The 17,713-nt window shown below is 38.7% G+C and overlaps 2 protein-coding genes across 2 annotated transcripts in view; one reads left to right on the top strand and one right to left on the bottom strand.

The window, feature by feature from the left end:
* The window catches only part of dcp1b (decapping mRNA 1B), a 177,501-nt gene that overhangs the window by 60,450 nt on the left and 99,338 nt on the right, over positions 1-17,713 (top strand). Inside the window, exon 2 of the mRNA XM_047389521.1 lies at positions 14,781-14,840. The gene's annotated coding sequence lies outside the window, so the exon portion shown is untranslated. The remainder of the gene's footprint in view (positions 1-14,780; positions 14,841-17,713) is intronic.
* The window catches only part of cacna1c (calcium channel, voltage-dependent, L type, alpha 1C subunit), a 290,444-nt gene that overhangs the window by 206,609 nt on the left and 66,122 nt on the right, over positions 1-17,713 (bottom strand). The window contains exons 2-3 of the mRNA XM_047389522.1: positions 14,921-15,350; positions 1,410-1,515 (exon numbers count right to left, since the gene is read on the bottom strand). Coding sequence (XP_047245478.1) covers positions 1,410-1,515; positions 14,921-15,350 — 536 coding nt within the window. The remainder of the gene's footprint in view (positions 1-1,409; positions 1,516-14,920; positions 15,351-17,713) is intronic.

Here is a 17,713-nt window from a genome sequence, read left to right as displayed (position 1 = left end):
GCAGGGAGAGTAATAAGACACAGATTTTGAGGATATAAAAAAATGCTGTCCTTCAGTCAATTTTCTCCTCTGAGTCATATACCTGCTCTCACACTGCATTGTTATGTGACAAAACAGAATGGGGAGGGGGTAGGTGCGGTTATTCGTTCAGTCCAACACAAACAAGATAAAAAATGACAAAACTATTGATAATTCTGTGCTGGCTAGACCCTCTGGTTGTTATCCAGAACACATACAATTGTAAACAGTTATACCTGTAAGTTCCCCAAATCAGAAATAACACATCCAACTTTAATAGAGCCACGAAGTGCAGCATGAGTGTTCAACAATGAGCACCTGTGTCAAAATTATGCTTCGTTCAAAAGTAGTGAAGACAGAAATAGTCAGAGATAAAGTGAAAGCTGTTCCACCACGTCAGAGGGATAAATCCCCACCTTTTTAATAAGACGCTCTTACAGTGGCACACCTCTACACACTGCCACATGAATCCTACACATTGATGTACAGTACAATGGTTTCTGATTCAACACCTCCACAAAACCATAAAAGTAATAAACAACACCCACAAACTAAAGAGAAAATCTGGAATAATACTACTCCATATTTAGATCAGATCTAAGATTTAAGCAAATGCTTGCTGAGTTATATCAGATAAAATACAAAAACTATATTTTTTATTAAATCAATGTGAATCCTTTGTTTTTCAAAATGTCATTCCTCCCTAAGAAGCAATTCATATGTGAAAAACCAGGTAACAGAATTAAGTAACTGAAATAATGTGGAAATATTCACAGGAATTAAAGAAAAAGATCTAATGTTATGACTACAAAATCAGCTGGAAACGTACTTTAAGACACAACCATTAAAGGAAAAAGGCCTAGTACACAGTTTTTGCTGTGAAATAAAAATGTTACAATTCCTTTACTTAAGGAAAATAACCAAGCTCCACAAAATATTCTTAAAAAATGCCAATGTGAAAGTTACATTACTAGCATAAAGTCTTTTTGTCCAAACACATCTAATTTAAGAAACTGGTCATTAGTCAGTTTTGGCTATTCGCAGACTGGAAGAGAAATGAGCACCAAAAATACAGCCTACGTACCTGTCTATTACACTACCACATTGCATCATACTGAAAAACCAGCAGCTGTCTAACAGGTTTAAAATCACAGCTTACAAAGCAACTGTTTGTGTGGCAGCTAGTGTCAGAAAAGAGGAATTCATCATTTTTTAGCATGGATGTCCTAATAATAATTATGGTGTGGAGATGTACATGTTGATAGTTATTACAATGGACAAACATGACAGTAACTTCAAATGCAATTTTGAATATATATATATATATATATATATATATATATATATCTACTGAGACAGTTCAAAAACAGGTAAAATAATGTGCTGCTTACCAGGTTGGAGTTGGTGGCATTTGAGTCATCCTCAGGGAAGGGGATGTAGACGGCTAAGGCCACACAATTAGCAAAGATGGTCATCAGGATGATGATCTCAAATGGTCTTAGTGGAGAGTTAAGGAAGAGTTGACTGCATAGCAAAATGTTTACAAAGCATGCAAAACATCCATCCATCCATCCTTTTCTGGTTATATAAGATCAGGTCAGAAAGAGGTTCAGAAGAAAACCCAGACATCCCATTCTCGACAGACATTGTCCAGCTTATTCTGGGTGATCCCTTTGTGTTAAAGATCAGATTGAAAACATTTGGAGCTTCTCACCTTCATCTCTAATACTGAATCCAACCAACCTACAGAGGAAGACACTTTTATCTGGGATTTCTATGTGTTTATGTCACAATCCATATTTCATGATCTTCATTTATGAGCAAGACACAAAGATACTTGATGTCCCTCACTTGAGGCAGACAGTGACCTATGAGCCATAGGTTGCAGTCAGTGGCGATTGCTTTAAGACTGCAAGGGAAGCTCAGCTTCCCCTAAAATGTCAAAAAATAAGTGATCAAATATATACTGTTGTGTGTACATATCATTGACTAAATATGCGCTACAACGCGCTCAACTTTTGTTCAGAATCAGCTTCTTATCATTGCTAACGACGTGGCTTTCCTCTCACTCATTCCCGCAGCTTCCCGCAGTGCTTTAAACAGTGAGTTCAATAGCGAAGCAAAAATGCTGGGCTTTGTCCCGCCCATTGGACGCTCAGAGTCTCTGGGAGTCTGTGGGGCAGCCTTGGCTGCAGCAAAACGAGACGAGTCATTGGATAAATGCTGGGCTTTGTCCCGCCCATTGGACGCTCAGAGTCTCTGGGAGTCTGTGGGGCAGCCTTGGCTGCAGCAAAACGAGACGAGTCATTGGATAAATGCTGGGCTTTGTCCCGCCCATCGGACACTCAGCGTTTCTGGGGGTCCATGGGGCAGTGGGCTGGCCTCGGCTGGCCCGGACGCTCAGCTTCTGAATGATGATTGGATGATCTGTCTGAGGCTAAATCCCTTTTTTATTGACAGCGAAATTAGCAAATCAGCAAATTAGCGATCTTGAAATTGAGCTTCCCCTCCTTGAAAGACCAGCATCTGCCACTGGTTGCAGTATACCTTTTTCAATTGAGGATCATGTACTCAGCACTGAGAGGAGATCACTGTCATCCCTGCCACTTCACACTCAGTACACCCTTCTCTGTGAGCCTAAAAGACAGTCTCCAGTCCCTTTTCTTAAAGACTGTGACCACCACACTGGTCTACCTCTTTGCAGATGCAGCCCCAGTCCTCAATGCAACCACAGCCATGTGTACAACATGATAAGAACCTTTCTGGAACTTTCAAAACAAATCACATTAACCTACATCCAGCACAGGCAGAAACGGGGGTAACGGGATTCCCGTGACGTCACTGTCCGAATAAAAACCCTGCTTTTGCAACAAACTGACCTCTTCCACACAGGTCCCCAGAGGAACTGGATGGAGGCACACAGCGCGCTAATGTCTCTTCGCGGGCAAACAGACATAACTCTTCAAACTGGATCCAAGAGTGTCATACAATTACGCGGTCATATGCATTAAGTTAAGTAGGAATGAATCACTGTTTGTGTATCCGGTATTCATTCATGAACGGGGGTAATTAAGGTACAAGCGTGGCTTGACTTTCTCTTTGAGGTCTACCGAAGCAAACTGTGTTCCAGAGAGTTCCCATCAGAGACCCTGTCTCTACGACGTCCAGTGGAGCAGTTTTTCTGGTTTGAAGGAAGGACAACGGGACTGCATCACCGTGGTTACAGCAGTAACGTGCAGTTTGGCGGCAGAACGAGCCGCCCCACCCCACAGCTACGACTTTTCCTCTGCATGGTTCACGTGAGAGGTTATGTTTTGGGCAGAGAGAAGTAGTTTAGAATGAAATAATCTAAACATTTTTCATTTTATGATGTTTAATTTGTTTGTGTTGAAACTCAGCCATCTTATTACTAGCAGATTATCTGCTCAGCACATGTGCTCAGTTTGTGTGTTCTGTGTTTGTGTTTTTTTTGGAAAGTTAAGACAAACTTTATTCAAAGGGTGATTTTAAACACAGAAGATCGGCCAAAACGCGCTGTCCACGCTTTTGTATTTTAACCCTTTTATTAATGGTATTTTAAAGGTATGTGTTTGATTCTGATGATAAGCTATAAGCTTCTTTTGTTAGATTTGACCGCTAACAGCTAAGAACAAGTGCTTGCCTACTAAAGATCTTTTACCCAAAAAGGTTGTTAGTTTTCAATCTAGTAAAATAATATTTCCCTAAATATTATTTTACTTAGCTTGATAACTAAGTAACACCATTAAGCCCATTTTAATAAATAAAGGCAGCTAATTAAAAACTGTTGAGAATTGGTCATCCAAAAGGTTGGTTTTATTCAGCAAATCATTCTTGGGGCTGGGCTGCACGGTGGCACAGTTGGTAGCACTGTTGCCTTGCAGCAAGAAGGTACTGGGTTCAATTCCCAGCCAGGGGTCTTTCTGCATGGAGTTTGCATGTTCTCCCTGTGCATGCGTGGGTTCTCACCAGGTACTCTGGCTTCTTCCCACAGTCCAAAAACATGCTTGTTAATTGGTCACTCTAAATTGCCCTTAGGTGTATGAGTGTGTGCATGATTGTTTGTGTGTTGTCCTGCGATAGACTGGCAACCTGTCCAGGGTGTACCCTGCCTCTCGCCCATAGACTGCTGGAGACAGGCACCAGCTTCCCTGCGACCCACTATGGAATAAGTGGTAGAAAATGACTGACTGACCAACTAAAATTTTATCTGAGCTGCCATTGTGAATGGTTGTCTAAAGGCATACCAATTATTGCCTAAGTTAGCTCCAAGACTAACTTAACTTCACCTCCAGATTCTTTAAGATAATCCATGGTTCTCAAACATAAATGTTGCATGGTAATGTTGCATCACTCTTTAGGGCTTTCAGCCATGTTTGATCAAATTGTTTATATTGTACATAGCCCATTAGTCTTCCTTATTCTTTAATTCTGCTTGGTAGCTAGTTGTATTGTTTCAGCATAGTAAAGAGTTTGTTGATTGAAATATGTTTGACTTTGAGTTGACTTATTTTTGTTACTAAATTCTTGTATTTTAAGAAATTGTGTGAATTCATTCCGTGTGAGTGCAGAGTTTTGCTGTTCATTAATGTCAGAGCTTGGCTCATCCCTTTCAATTTTGTCCTAATGCCACCGCCTTATCGGGCTGGTATTCACAGGACAACCCTTAACAGACCAAAATATTATTTAATAAAATATTAAAGTATTAACTATTAAATATTCATGTTCATAATCACAACAGATGTCTGTCAACCTTGACAGCCCCACAATGTTCAAAGCCAAGATGTAAATGACTAAGCTTTTTTCCCTTAATTTGTTAAAAGTTGAGCCTCTTTTTCAAGTATTCTTTAGTCTAGAAATTACTTTCAAAATTTAGGTATCAGATCTTTTACACAAAATGGTACCTGTCATTTACCAAAGAGCTAATACACATTTTTATAAGTAAAGGTATGGTTACACACAGCAAAGAAAGCATTGTTTTTTTGCTGAGGTAGATCAAAGTTCTGTAATTTGTCTTTTGGTAAATGATAAGACGCTTAGAGTAACTTAGCAACCTCTTCATGTGGGTGGGAAACTCATAAAGGCAACGCATGTCCTAATATGGGTGTGATTAGGAGCAGGCCTGTCGCATGGAAAATGGGATACGGACTGAGAAAGAGAGAGAGAAAGGGAGCGGCCACGATGGAATGAGAAGAGAGACATAGGGTTTTTATTTTGAGCGATCCTTGAGAGGGGACTAACCTTATTATTTCAGGCCTTTGAGAGAAAGGGAGAGTAGGGAGTAAAGAGATGGAGATAGAGAAAGAGAGATAATGTAAAAGAGAGATAGAGGAGCTCTGGTTTTCATCAAGACAGCTACAAACTGCCACTGCTGTCAACTCTTGTATTCTCTTTTTGCCCCCCTCTCTATTCCCCTTTCTACACTATCCTTCCTTGTATACAATGTTTTTAATCCCCCTTCGAATGCATGTAAAATTTAAGGGGTTCATGTGGGCTTGAGTGGCCACTATTGCTCCTAGAAAAGTCTTTTATTTTTATTTTTTATGACTCCATGTACACTTCCATACATATTTTTATACTGCATAAAATAAGCTAAAAGATCTCAAAAAGATCACTAGATAACACAAAAAGTGAGGACATTTGCGAGCTTTTAGATATTTCTTTGTAATGACAAAGCCTCTTGTCAATCAGGCTTATACTAATAGAAACCTCTTCATTTCCCCTTAATTGGTGCTACGTTTGTAAGGAAAATGTACTTTCAAATGATGTAATGTATGCAATGTAATGTGGGTTGAGCAGCAAAGTTGGGTGTGTGGGATGCACCCATGAAAAAACTTTAAAAATTATCTTTGCCAATGCTAACCAGCTTATTCCACTGTTGACTGTTGTTTGATGCCACCTATTGGATTGGATGATTGAAGTTTGAAGACATATTCTCAATCTAACACTTTATGCATTTAACAAACACTGGCCTCAATAGGATGTGGAATAACCATACAAAACCACAACAGCCTGGTATCTCCTGCTTATGCTGGTCATGAGCTTAGTTAAACACGGCTGTGGGATGGCAACCCATTCTTCAACAAGAATTTGTTGCCTACCTAATTTGTGTTAGAAATTCAGACAAAAACTTCACACCCAAGCAATCCCACAAGTGTTCAGTGTGCTTAAGGTCAGGACTGCAGGGAGGCCCTTCCATCCTCACTGCTCCCAAATTCTGGAGGTAGTCTCTGATAAACTCTACTCTGCGGAGGGAGGCATTGATATCTTGAAGGATAGGGTTCGGTCTCCAAGAAATGAGTTTTGATATAAATTGCCTCCAATGATGACAAGCCTTTTTTTGCTAAAAGCAGTTTGGCATTGGTAGAGAGACTTTTTTAAATGGTCCAAGATTTATTGCCAAGAACCATTGTTACATTGTTTGTTTTTGGATGGCTCCATGGCAACTTCCCTTACTTTGTATCCAGTTGGACATCCCAGGATGGCTATGATCTTTTCATCCTGAGGAATAAAACGTTCTGCAAAAAAATCTTAGTTGTTCAGAAGAAACCTTCACTACCTAACTCTGCATTAATAAATAGTCATGCTTAATGGGTTCTCAACGGTATATCACTTGCCATATATGGTTGCGTTCAGAGGTTTAGACATTCCGTCTAAGGTAAACTCACAATATGATGTAAAAAAAAACCTTTTTCAAAAAATCTCACCAAATGTCATCCATTTTTTCTTTGACTTTGAATGTGTTTGTTTTATTAGTTTTGTACAGAAGAAATTACTCATAAAATTCAATTGTGCTTCATGCTCGGCAGGTTTGTAATGGGATGCATTGTTCATAGTAACCTCTTTGAGTCTGTAAACCAGCTCAATGTTGTAGCAGTGCTGGTTGTTAACATCCTTTCATGCAGATGAGGAAAAGGTTTTTCTGTTTCACAACCATTGTGGTAGAAACTCAACAAGAAATCCTAAAACATTGTCACTTTCCAAATATGGTAGCGGTGACTATTTTCTACAGCTTACCAATACAATGCAAAAAACATTTTAAAGAATAAATCATCACCTAAACTGATTATTCTAATTTGTTTGGTAGTGAAGAATTATGTGGGACATCACCTTTGAGCAAAACTAATATATGCTTTGTGCTCTGACTGCAGATTGTTTCTTGGGAACAGGACGTATTTGCTGTTCTGACTCTGCTGAACTTGGCATTTTTAGATCTGGGTATATCTAAATCTCCAGCACTTCAATGCTTGCCCTACAGATGTACAACCAACCACCTTAGAGAGACCAGAGAAAAAAGATATAATTTAAAAAAATCAGTTTTTTTAAATGGCAAAAATAATAGCTAACATAAATCAACAGTCTTACCTGTGGGGTGCATTTTTAAAAACAAAAGTAAATTGTAATGTTGCCTACCTAATTTATGAACACTCATTTTATGCTACCTCAGTCTGGAAGTACTTGTAATAATAGACAAATTTATCTGGAAGAGTTTCAGTCATGAAACTTATTTCTTGGCGACATTACGATGGTGTTAGTGTTATTTATAAACCTATTGGATTATAAAACTATAATCTCTATATTAATTTTCATTGATTTAAAGGTTATTGAAATGTGTTGTTTATATATAAACTAGCAGAAAATAAATGTAGGTCTTTACAGAAGATTAGTGTACTTAAAGTTATATCATGTGTGTATTTAGTCTTTGAAGCAACTTAACTATGGTGTCCTTACGAAGAGACGCACTATAGTGTTCAGAACTCTTCCAGTTGTTTCAGGATCAGCTCTGTAGCCAGAAAAGAAAATGAGCCTTTTCAAATGTTGTTTATATTTAGATTAAGAACTGACCCTTGAACACTATTGCCCACAAGATCATTCAGCTACTTCAGCCTGGGACCAGAACATATTTGAAGTTGATCACTTGCTCTTGTACTGAGGGCTCATTAAACTAACCCCAGAAACGTTGAGATCCACTGAAACGCGAGCCTGTGACTCACTCTGGGTTTCTGACCCATAATTTAAAAAAACCCTTGAGGTCTGCTTCCATCAACACAATAATAAATCAACTGGCTGCTGTAGTGTTGAGAGCAAAACATCACTTTAAGGCCTGACTGAGGAATCAAAGCAAGTAGCAAGTCTGTTCAAAAAATATGCAGTGTGTCTTCAACAGCATAGGAAAAAAAGAATTATGAGGCTGAATCTCATACTGTTTCAGTGATTTACTATAGCAAATCTGAAAGAGCATCCAGGTGATTTTGAATTTCAGACCATGCAATATAGTACTTCCTTAAACCTCTGATGCATTTTAGAACTTAACATAAACATTATGCTAAGCATCTCAAGCAGCCAGCTCTATATACTCAAGACATATTTTCACAGTGGGATTGCATCCAGACACAAACACCAAGAAGCTGTTTCAGTGATACATCAAGTTGCTCCCATAAACACCTCATACTGCTCACAGTAACAGATAATCTCTTTTCTCGCCAAAACCTAATCTCTAAGCTCAGATAACTGATGTTAATCGAAGTACATCAACACTATGTGGTGGCATCTATGTATTTTCCTCATTTACTTGCACATTAATACATTACATTGCCTTCACACACATCTGACACTGAGTGACATCTCATTCTTATTCCATATAATGTGTATGATGTAGGTTCACCATTTGCAGCTATAGCTGCATCAACTCTTCTGAGAAGGCTTTCCACAAAATTTAGAAGTGTGTTTATGGGAATGTTTGACCATTCTTCCAGAAACACATTTGTGAGACACTGGCTTTGGGTGAGAAGGTCTGGGTTAGTCTCTCCTTTAATTTATCCCAGAGGTTTTCTGTCACGTTGAGATCAGGACTTTGTGGAAACCAGTGAAGTTGTTCCACATAATATCAGCTCATCCACGTCTTTATGGATCTTGCTTTGTGCATTGGTGCTGAGTTATGTTCGAACAGGAATGAGCAATCCCCAACCAAAGCTTGGAGCATGAAATAGTTCAAAATGTCTTGGTATGCTGAAGCACTAAGAGTTCCTTTCACTGGAACTAAGGGACCAAGCACAACTCCAGAAAAGCAGTCCCACACATAATCCCCTCTGCACCAAACGTTACACTTGACACAATGCAAGCAGGCTGGTACCGTTATCCTGGCAACTGCCATACCCAGACTCATCCAGTGGATTGCCAGACAGAGAGGCATGATTCTCGTCTCCACTGCTTTAGAGTCCAGTGGGGGCATGCTTTACCCCACTGGATCCAATGATTATATTGCACTTGATGATGTAAGACTTCAATGCAGCTGCTAGGCCAGGGAAACCAGTTCCACAAATCCAAATCTGAAGGCCACACAAAGTTTTGAGGTCTGTAACTTTTCACTCTGTAGAAGGTTTGTTACCTTTGCACATTATGTGCCTGAGCAACTGCTCCTGTGCCTGTTGTGAACTTTAACACTTCAAATGCCGACTGAGGCCTGTAGAGTCTTAGATTAAACTCTTGTTTTTTTTTATTTGTTTGTATTTTTGTATGTTTGAAGTTGGATTCAAATAATTTGCCTGTTATTTATTGAGTGATTTTTATTATTTGTTGTTGATTGCTGTGTTTTAAATGATTGCTTATTAACGATATCCTGACTACAGGATCAAGATTGAATATTTGTTGGCAGATATCCCTTTAACAAGTTTGCTTTTTTTATTTAACGACAAAGATTATAAATATCTTTAATATCCTCTCAGATTTTGCAGCTAAGGTTGGGAAGGAGATAAGCCACTTAACAGTTGAGACATCAGGACAAACATTGTCCTTGAAACATTTTAGGTAATCTGAAAATAGCTGTGAATAGTAGCATTAAGATGCTCGATTGGCTCAGGATGCAGTGCATTATGATCAGCTTTTACCATCAACACACAGCTTTTGCAATATCATATTATGGATTTTTAGTGGACAACAAATTACAGCCAACATGTTGATTACCACAACAAAACTCAAACACAGCACATTTTTGAGTCACCCTTTTTTCTTTCACTTATTTCTGTCTTTATCACTTTACCTTCTTGCTCTTTATCTTCTTTCTTCTCAGCCTTCGGGTATGAGTGAATAAATTATTCTGGGAGTTGTTGGAAATGTTATTGGGTTTGACTGCTCAAGTGACCCTGTGGGTTAATTCCTTTTCCTTTCCATAAAATCTTTATAATTTTTTAGGTAGGCCAACTTTGCAAAAGACGATCAGCTGAAAAATTATCATTTTACGGTGCTGAGGTATATTACCATAACAAAAAATACATCCCTGATCCCATGGGAAAACATTTTATTTTTAGAAATATATGTCTAACTTGCAAGCATGTAAGTGTGTTTAGTGGGACAGGATTCAGTACATCAAAAAACATGCTGGACTACATTGGACAGAGCATTATTTTTGCTGTGCTTTGATATATTCTTTGCTTTGCGAGAATGTCACAAATAATTATGCGATTATTTATTAAATACAAATTTCTTGCCTCAGATAATGTACCCCCTGTTGTGAGAGAAAGATGTATAAACAAAGAGTAGAAATATAAATTAAGTGCTGAAAATCTATCTCATAATGTACTCCTATTTTCGTGTATTATTACTTTTATTATAATGTATTATTTACTTAATGCAACACTCAACAAAGACAATTAAAATGTATCTTTCTGAATACCATTTTAATAGTTTCCCCTTCACTTCCTTCCATATTATTGCAAGGAAGCAATAATATTGCTTCCTTGCCTCCCTTCATTGACTGTTTGCCCTCCACCTGCCATGTAATTTTTCTTGTTTACCCTCCATCACACTCCCACATACCTCCTCAGCTTCTCCACTCCATTATCTCTCCTGTCAGCATCCACGTCCTACCCACATCCCTGCCCTTCTCATTTCCCTGACGCTTCGTCATCCTCTTCTCCTGTCCCTCTTAGGTCGATTTGTGGCTGTGCTTTTCTAGAGGCGACGCTGATGGTGACCCCGCACCCAGTATTGATTGCTTCGATTGTGACACTGATCGTTTCCACCCTCCTTTGCTTCTACTATTATTCACCCTGAGGCTAGAGCTGGCCATTGTGATTTAAAGCCTAAAAATAAATGGATGTGAATGGACAGAGAGATGGATAATAAAAGGAGAACATTAAAGGAGTAAATAAAAGGATTTTGAATTAGTTTTATCCTACAGTGAGAAAATAAAAACCAAAAAGCTAATAAAAGAAAAGAGGCTGATATAATGGGAGAAAACCACTCAAAATATGAAATAAATGAGAGCTTGTTAAATGTCCCATACGGATGGGTTAACATGTATAACTGATCCTTGTTTTAAGGTTTTTTAACAACACAAAATAACACTATTTCAGTAACGTAGCTCCACAAAACCAACTCAAAATCAATTGTTTGTCTTTGCAGCAGCATGAAACTAATCAAGTCTGTGGGTGTTGTATGTGTATCCATTCAAATATATATATATATATATATAGATAGATAAGAGAATCAAGTGTTTAAAAAAGCAAAGCAAGCATCCTTCTACTTGTTGAGGTTGTAATTTGAAGTACATTCAAGAGATTTACACAAGGTAAATTAGTACTTTTACTTATTTAGGTTGTGCTGTTCAGAGTTTCTGTGAGACTTGACGCTGGCTGGATAAACTATACACTCTCGCAAAAGTATACACTTTGAACTGTTTGAAATGTTGCCACATCACCACCACAAACTTCAGTGTATGTTGACGGGTGGGGGTTAATGTAATAGATTAACACAGAGTTGTGCATAACTGTGAAGTTGAGGGAAATGGTTAAATGGGTTTCCAGTTTTTCCAATGATAAAAAATGAAGTGTGGAGTACATTTGTACTGGACCTCTTCCTGATTAAAAGCCCTAAAGTAAAATTAATTCCAAGCAATTCCCTTGAAAGTCAGAAGTAGTGAGCAAACTGTCACAAAGACAAAAAAAAACTCACTGGACAGCCCAGGTAAAGAGTTGCAGAAAAGTTTAATGCAGGGTAAGGATAGAAAGCCATAATCAGGGAAGCAGCCAAGAGGCTCATGGTAACTCCCGAGGAGCTGCAGAGATCCTAAGCTCAGTTTGGAAACCTTAAAAGGGCAACTTTTTGTCATGCACTACATGTTCAGTCTTTATGAAAACATAGCTACAAGAAAACCATTGTTAAAAGAAAGCCGGCAAAAGTTTAAAGTTTGCCAAAAGCTATGCAGTGGACATACCAAGTTGTGCAAAATGCTATGTGTGGCAGAAAGCTACACATCACCCTAAATGCCCCATCCTTTGGGTCAGCCTCACTTTGAAATATTGTAATGGGAGCTGCCATGCTGTTCTTCAGCATGGGCAAGGTAACTGGCCAGGGTTGATGAAAAGATGGATGGAACTAATTACAGGGCAATACTGGTGAAAAAAACCCTAGTAGATGCAACCCAAAATACACAACCAGAGCTGCACTTGAATAGTTTAGGTCAAAGCATATTCCTGTCTCAGAATGGCCTAGTCAAAGTCCAGACCTACATCCAGTCAAGAAAATCTCAGGCAAACAATTGAATTCACATATCCTATCCACTAGTATCTGACTGAGCTTGAGATGTGAAGCACTTTACTAATGTTATCTGTCAAAACATGTTGTATAATTAATCTTTACTGTATTTACTGTACTTTACTTTGTTAGGTTACTTTATTCAGGTCCTTCTCAAAACATTAGCATATTGTGATAAAGTTCATTATTTTCCATAATGTCATGATGAAAATTTAACATTCATATATTTAAGATTCATTGCACACTAACTGAAATATTTCAGGTCTTTTATTGTCTTAATACGGATGATTTTGGCATACAGCTCATGAAAACCCAAAATTCCTATCTCACAAAATTAGCATATTTCATCCGACCAATAAAAGAAAAGTGTTTTTAATACAAAAAACGTCAACCTTCAAATAATCATCTACAGTTATGCACTCAATACTTGGTCGGGAATCTATTTGCAGAAATGACTGCTTCAATGCGGCGTGGCATGGAGGCAATCAGCCTGTGGCACTGCTGAGGTCTTATGGAGGCCCAGGATGCTTCGATAGCGGCCTTTAGCTCATCCAGAGTGTTGGGTCTTGAGTCTCTCAACGTTCTCTTCACAATATCCCACAGATTCTCTATGGGGTTCAGGTCAGGAGAGTTGGCAGGCCAATTGAGCACAGTGATACCAAGGTCAGTAAACCATTTACCAGTGGTTTTGGCACTGTGAGCAGGTGCCAGGTCGTGCTGAAAAATGAAATCTTCATCTCCATAAAGCTTTTCAGCAGATGGAAGCATGAAGTGCTCCAAAATCTCCTGATAGCTAGCTGCATTGACCCTGCCCTTGATAAAACACAGTGGACCAACACCAGCAGCTGACACGGCACCCCAGACCATCACTGACTGTGGGTACTTGACACTGGACTTCTGTCATTTTGGCATTTCCTTCTCCCCAGTCTTCCTCCAGACTCTGGCACCTTGATTTCCGAATGACATGCAGAATTTGCTTTCATCCGAAAAAAGTACTTTGGACCACTGAGCAACAGTCCAGTGCTGCTTCTCTGTAGCCCAGGTCAGGCGCTTCTGCCGCTGTTTCTGGTTCAAAAGTGGCTTGATCTGGGGATTGCAGCACCTGTAGCCCATTTCCTGCACACGCACGGCGGCTCTGGATGTTTCTACTCCAGACTCAGTCCACTGCTTCCGAAGGTCCCCCAAGGTCTGGAATCGGCCCTTCACCACAATCTTCCTCAGGGTCCGGTCACCTCTTCTCGTTGTGCAGCGTTTTCTGCCACACTTTTTCCTTCCCACAGACTTCCCACTGAGATGCCTTGATACAGCACTCTGGGAACAGCCTATTGGTTCAGAAATTTCTTTCTGTGTCTTACCCTCTTGCTTGAGGGTGTCAATAGTGGCCTTCTGGACAGCAGTCAGGTTGGCAGTCTTACCCATGATTGGGGTTTTGAGTGATGAACCAGGCTGGGAGTTTTAAAGGCCTCAGGAATCTTTTGCGGGTGTTTAGAGTTAACTCGTTGATTCAGATGATTAGGTTCATAGCTCGTTTAGAGACCCTTTTAATGATATGCTAATTTTGTGAGATAGGAATTTTGGGTTTTCATGAGCTGTATGCCAAAATCATCCGTATTAAGACAATAAAAGACCTGAAATATTTCAGTTAGTGTGCAATGAATCTAAAATATATGAATGTTAAATTTTCATCATGACATTATGGAAAATAATTAACTTTATCACAATATGCTAATTTTTTGAGAAGGACCTGTATTTCCTTGATTGTAAAACGGGAATGTTTTGATTAAAATAGGTACTAATTCAACTCAAATTACAGAACAATCTCAAATCCTTTCAATTTGACCTAAGAATGCCTGTTTTTTCCTGGTCTTTCCACTATTGTTGCTTGCATTTCTTACATTTTTTTGAATTCTAAAACATACTGGATTGATAAGAATACCTTTAAATGTTTGAAATAATTTTATAATTTTGTGGTGCAGTAAAAATACACCTTTGGTGTTTTAGAGTTTGGGTGGCATTGATATTTTCTAAAGCAAAACTGCCATAAGTCTTGCAAAGTCGATTTATTTGCAATTCAGTGCAACACATCTTGAAAAAAGTTCATTTTAAACAGCAAAATGGACTCTCATGTGTCTTATTTCCTATTAATGAGAAAATGTCAATAGACACAAATAACTTTTTTAATTTACTTTTTTGTTTTCTGTTTTTTTCAGGCTACTCCACTAAACAGAACCAGTGCTTTGGGATTACCATGCCTCTCGGCAATTAATTAGGTAAAAAAAAAAGCTTTATATACCCACATTTAGAGCAGAGATTAGAAATAATCTATTATTGATGGTTGGTTAAAGGATACTTCCACTCTACGATGCTGATGCATGCCCGGCGGATGGGGTTCTTGAGTGTGAGACAAAGCAGGGCTCGTGGCGGCCTTGTGGCTGTCGTTGTGGTCTGTTTTTTGGGTTTAGAAGCGTAGTGTTGTCTCTTCCTTTGGGTGGAGCTGGCTGTAGAAATGGGGCCGCCCCCACCCGACCCAAGTCCCGCCCCTCCGCCTGATGCAGCGTTGCCCATCATCTTCGCCTGTCGTGCAGCGTCGATGGCCGCCTGCCAGCTTAGGGCTGCTCCTGGGGTGGGAATGTGCTCCGGTGCAAGGCCAACCACACCCACCCCACGGTTGACCCCTCCTCCCCCGCCACTGTGGTCACCATGGCTACTGCCACCTCTGTGCTCATTCGTCAAGCCAACGGGAGGAGGCCGGGGAAGGGGAGGGGGTGAGTAGTCGGAGCCTGCAGCGGAGAAAAATAGAGGAAAAGGAAAACAACAAGTTAGAACATCATACACCTTAATTATCAGTAAATCAGTAGATCACTTAACTCAGTAACCTTATTCATTAAAGAGATTGTGCATGGCTCTTTGAAGTTGACATAATGTTCTAATTTTCTGGTTTGGTAGGTTAGTTCAGATGCTGTAACTGTCTCAGCTGTTACTGAATTCTGCATATTTTACTGTCCTTGAACAACAGGCCACATGTACATGTCCTTCCATGAGTACAGCAAGCACAACAGAGCTAATTATACTGTGTTTGGCTCTTAACCATTCATCTGGGCTCTAAGTTTTCAGTTCTCATCAGGCTGAACTTTAAAGAAAACAAAACACTTCATAACAAAGCATAACCTTGACTGTTTTACTGTCCCCATGGTTTGGAACAATGGTTTTAGATGTGCGGAGCATTTCCTCGCTTTCTCAGCTTTGGAATTGAAAAATGTACTGCAGTCCTATCTTAATCCCTCCCAAGTTTAACTTTATATTATAAAGTGTTCACTGTTTCTTGGAATTCAGAAGGCTACATTTTGCCTGACATAACTTTACAAAGAAAGAAACTAACCAAATTCTTCCAATTTTCATCTTTACATATGTTAAATGTTAAATATCTGACTTTATATTATCATTTTTCCCACCCAATGTCATTGAGTGTATCACTAATGTAATCAGCCTAAATGCACATTTCAAACACAAATGTCTCCCTAAAAAGAAGGTGCATATGATGTAAGTGAAAATAATGCATTAACCAGTTGGTTTCTGCATTATTTCAACAATTATTTCTGTGGTGCATTGTTTCAATGATCTCAGGTCAGTTCAGTTTCGATTATTGATCATCTTAGGTGAATTTTGCATTTAAAAGGGCAGGCAACCCTTTCACCTGACATGAAAAACAGACATTGGAAAATGTTACATAGGGCTTCTCTGTCACAGTATTGTCCTTCCGGTACTTAGAAACCCCATCAAAAATTTAAACACAACAGATAGCTTAGTGTAATCAACAATAGCAGCTGGAACAAAATATTTTCTCAACTGGTTTGTACTTCTTGAATTGCAAACCTTTGTCCAAAGAAAAAGAACTGATATTTCCCTTATAAGGTATCGTTGTATGGGCATCCTGTCATCCTGCCTATATACAAAGACTCTTGGTAAGGGATTTACCAATCAGCGTTGCCTGTTTGTTTGCAGTTCCCATCACTTTGTTCCTGTTAAATCTTTTTGTAGCTTTCTAACTGACATTGTTGGACTATAAGATCCTTTTGGTCCACTGTGACCTCTTTATAAACTATGACTTCAGCTAAATGTTGCAAATGTCTGGAAAATCCTACTTCGACAGCTGAGCTTTATTTAAAGTTAGTTGGATTTACTAATTGATGTTAGGCATTTACCCCAGAAGACGCATAGTATTTGTGTTAAGGTGTGCACACAAATTCTTGCAGCTTTTGTATTTGTTTTTTGTTTTTTCACATCCCTAAAATATGTATGTTTTTTTTAGTTGAATTATAACAGGATAATTGTCACATTGAAGGGGGAAAAGTTTTAAAATTATTTATAATGTTTTTATTGTTTTACACAACATAAATCTTCACAGAGATAAGTACACTTTCGAGATCCTCTGTACTTATAATCTGGGTGAATAAAATACATGACTTATGTCAAGATTTAGCTCAACTAAGAAGTGATTTATGGGGAAAGTAGGAAAATGTATGCATATAAGAAAAGAATTTTGTGTTTTTCTAAAATTGTGCTCAGTAATGGTCTGAGCTCTGCCGGTAATTTGATTGTATAAATTCATCTACAGACACAGTGACAATCAAACTGTCCTCTTTACAGCCTCGATAATCAGCTGCAACTATAGGATACACACATATGCATACCTGTTGTTTCTTAACTTAAGGATGATATGAAATTTAAGACTTCAACTTAAAATACAGGAATTGTATTTTTTAAACTTGGCACCGTTGTCCTCATATTAAACTTTGTGCCACCAAATACATTTTTAGTTTAAAAAAATTCTCACTAACCATATTTCCATGTATTTCCAAAGTTAAAGATGTGCTGGGAGAAATACAAAGTGAACACATATTTAGAAAACAATGCATGTAGGGGAATAAAAAATGAAAGGGGTAAGCAGTGAGTAACATTAATCTTTGTAAGGTTACAGTTTTGTAGATAAAAATGGGAGTAATAGGACTGAGTAAAAATGAGCCAGAGGGGATTATCCATACAATATGCTTAGCCAGATTAAAGACAGTTATATCCCCTCATCCCCTTTTTTCTACCAATATCCAAGCCTGGATTGCACAATGGTCCTTCCCTCCAATAGATG

This window comes from Girardinichthys multiradiatus, chromosome 17 (assembly GCF_021462225.1).
Source record: "Girardinichthys multiradiatus isolate DD_20200921_A chromosome 17, DD_fGirMul_XY1, whole genome shotgun sequence".
Lineage (NCBI taxonomy): Eukaryota > Metazoa > Chordata > Actinopteri > Cyprinodontiformes > Goodeidae > Girardinichthys > Girardinichthys multiradiatus.
Note: the sequence above shows the minus strand (reverse complement) of the source record. Positions and strands in the feature narration are given on the sequence as shown.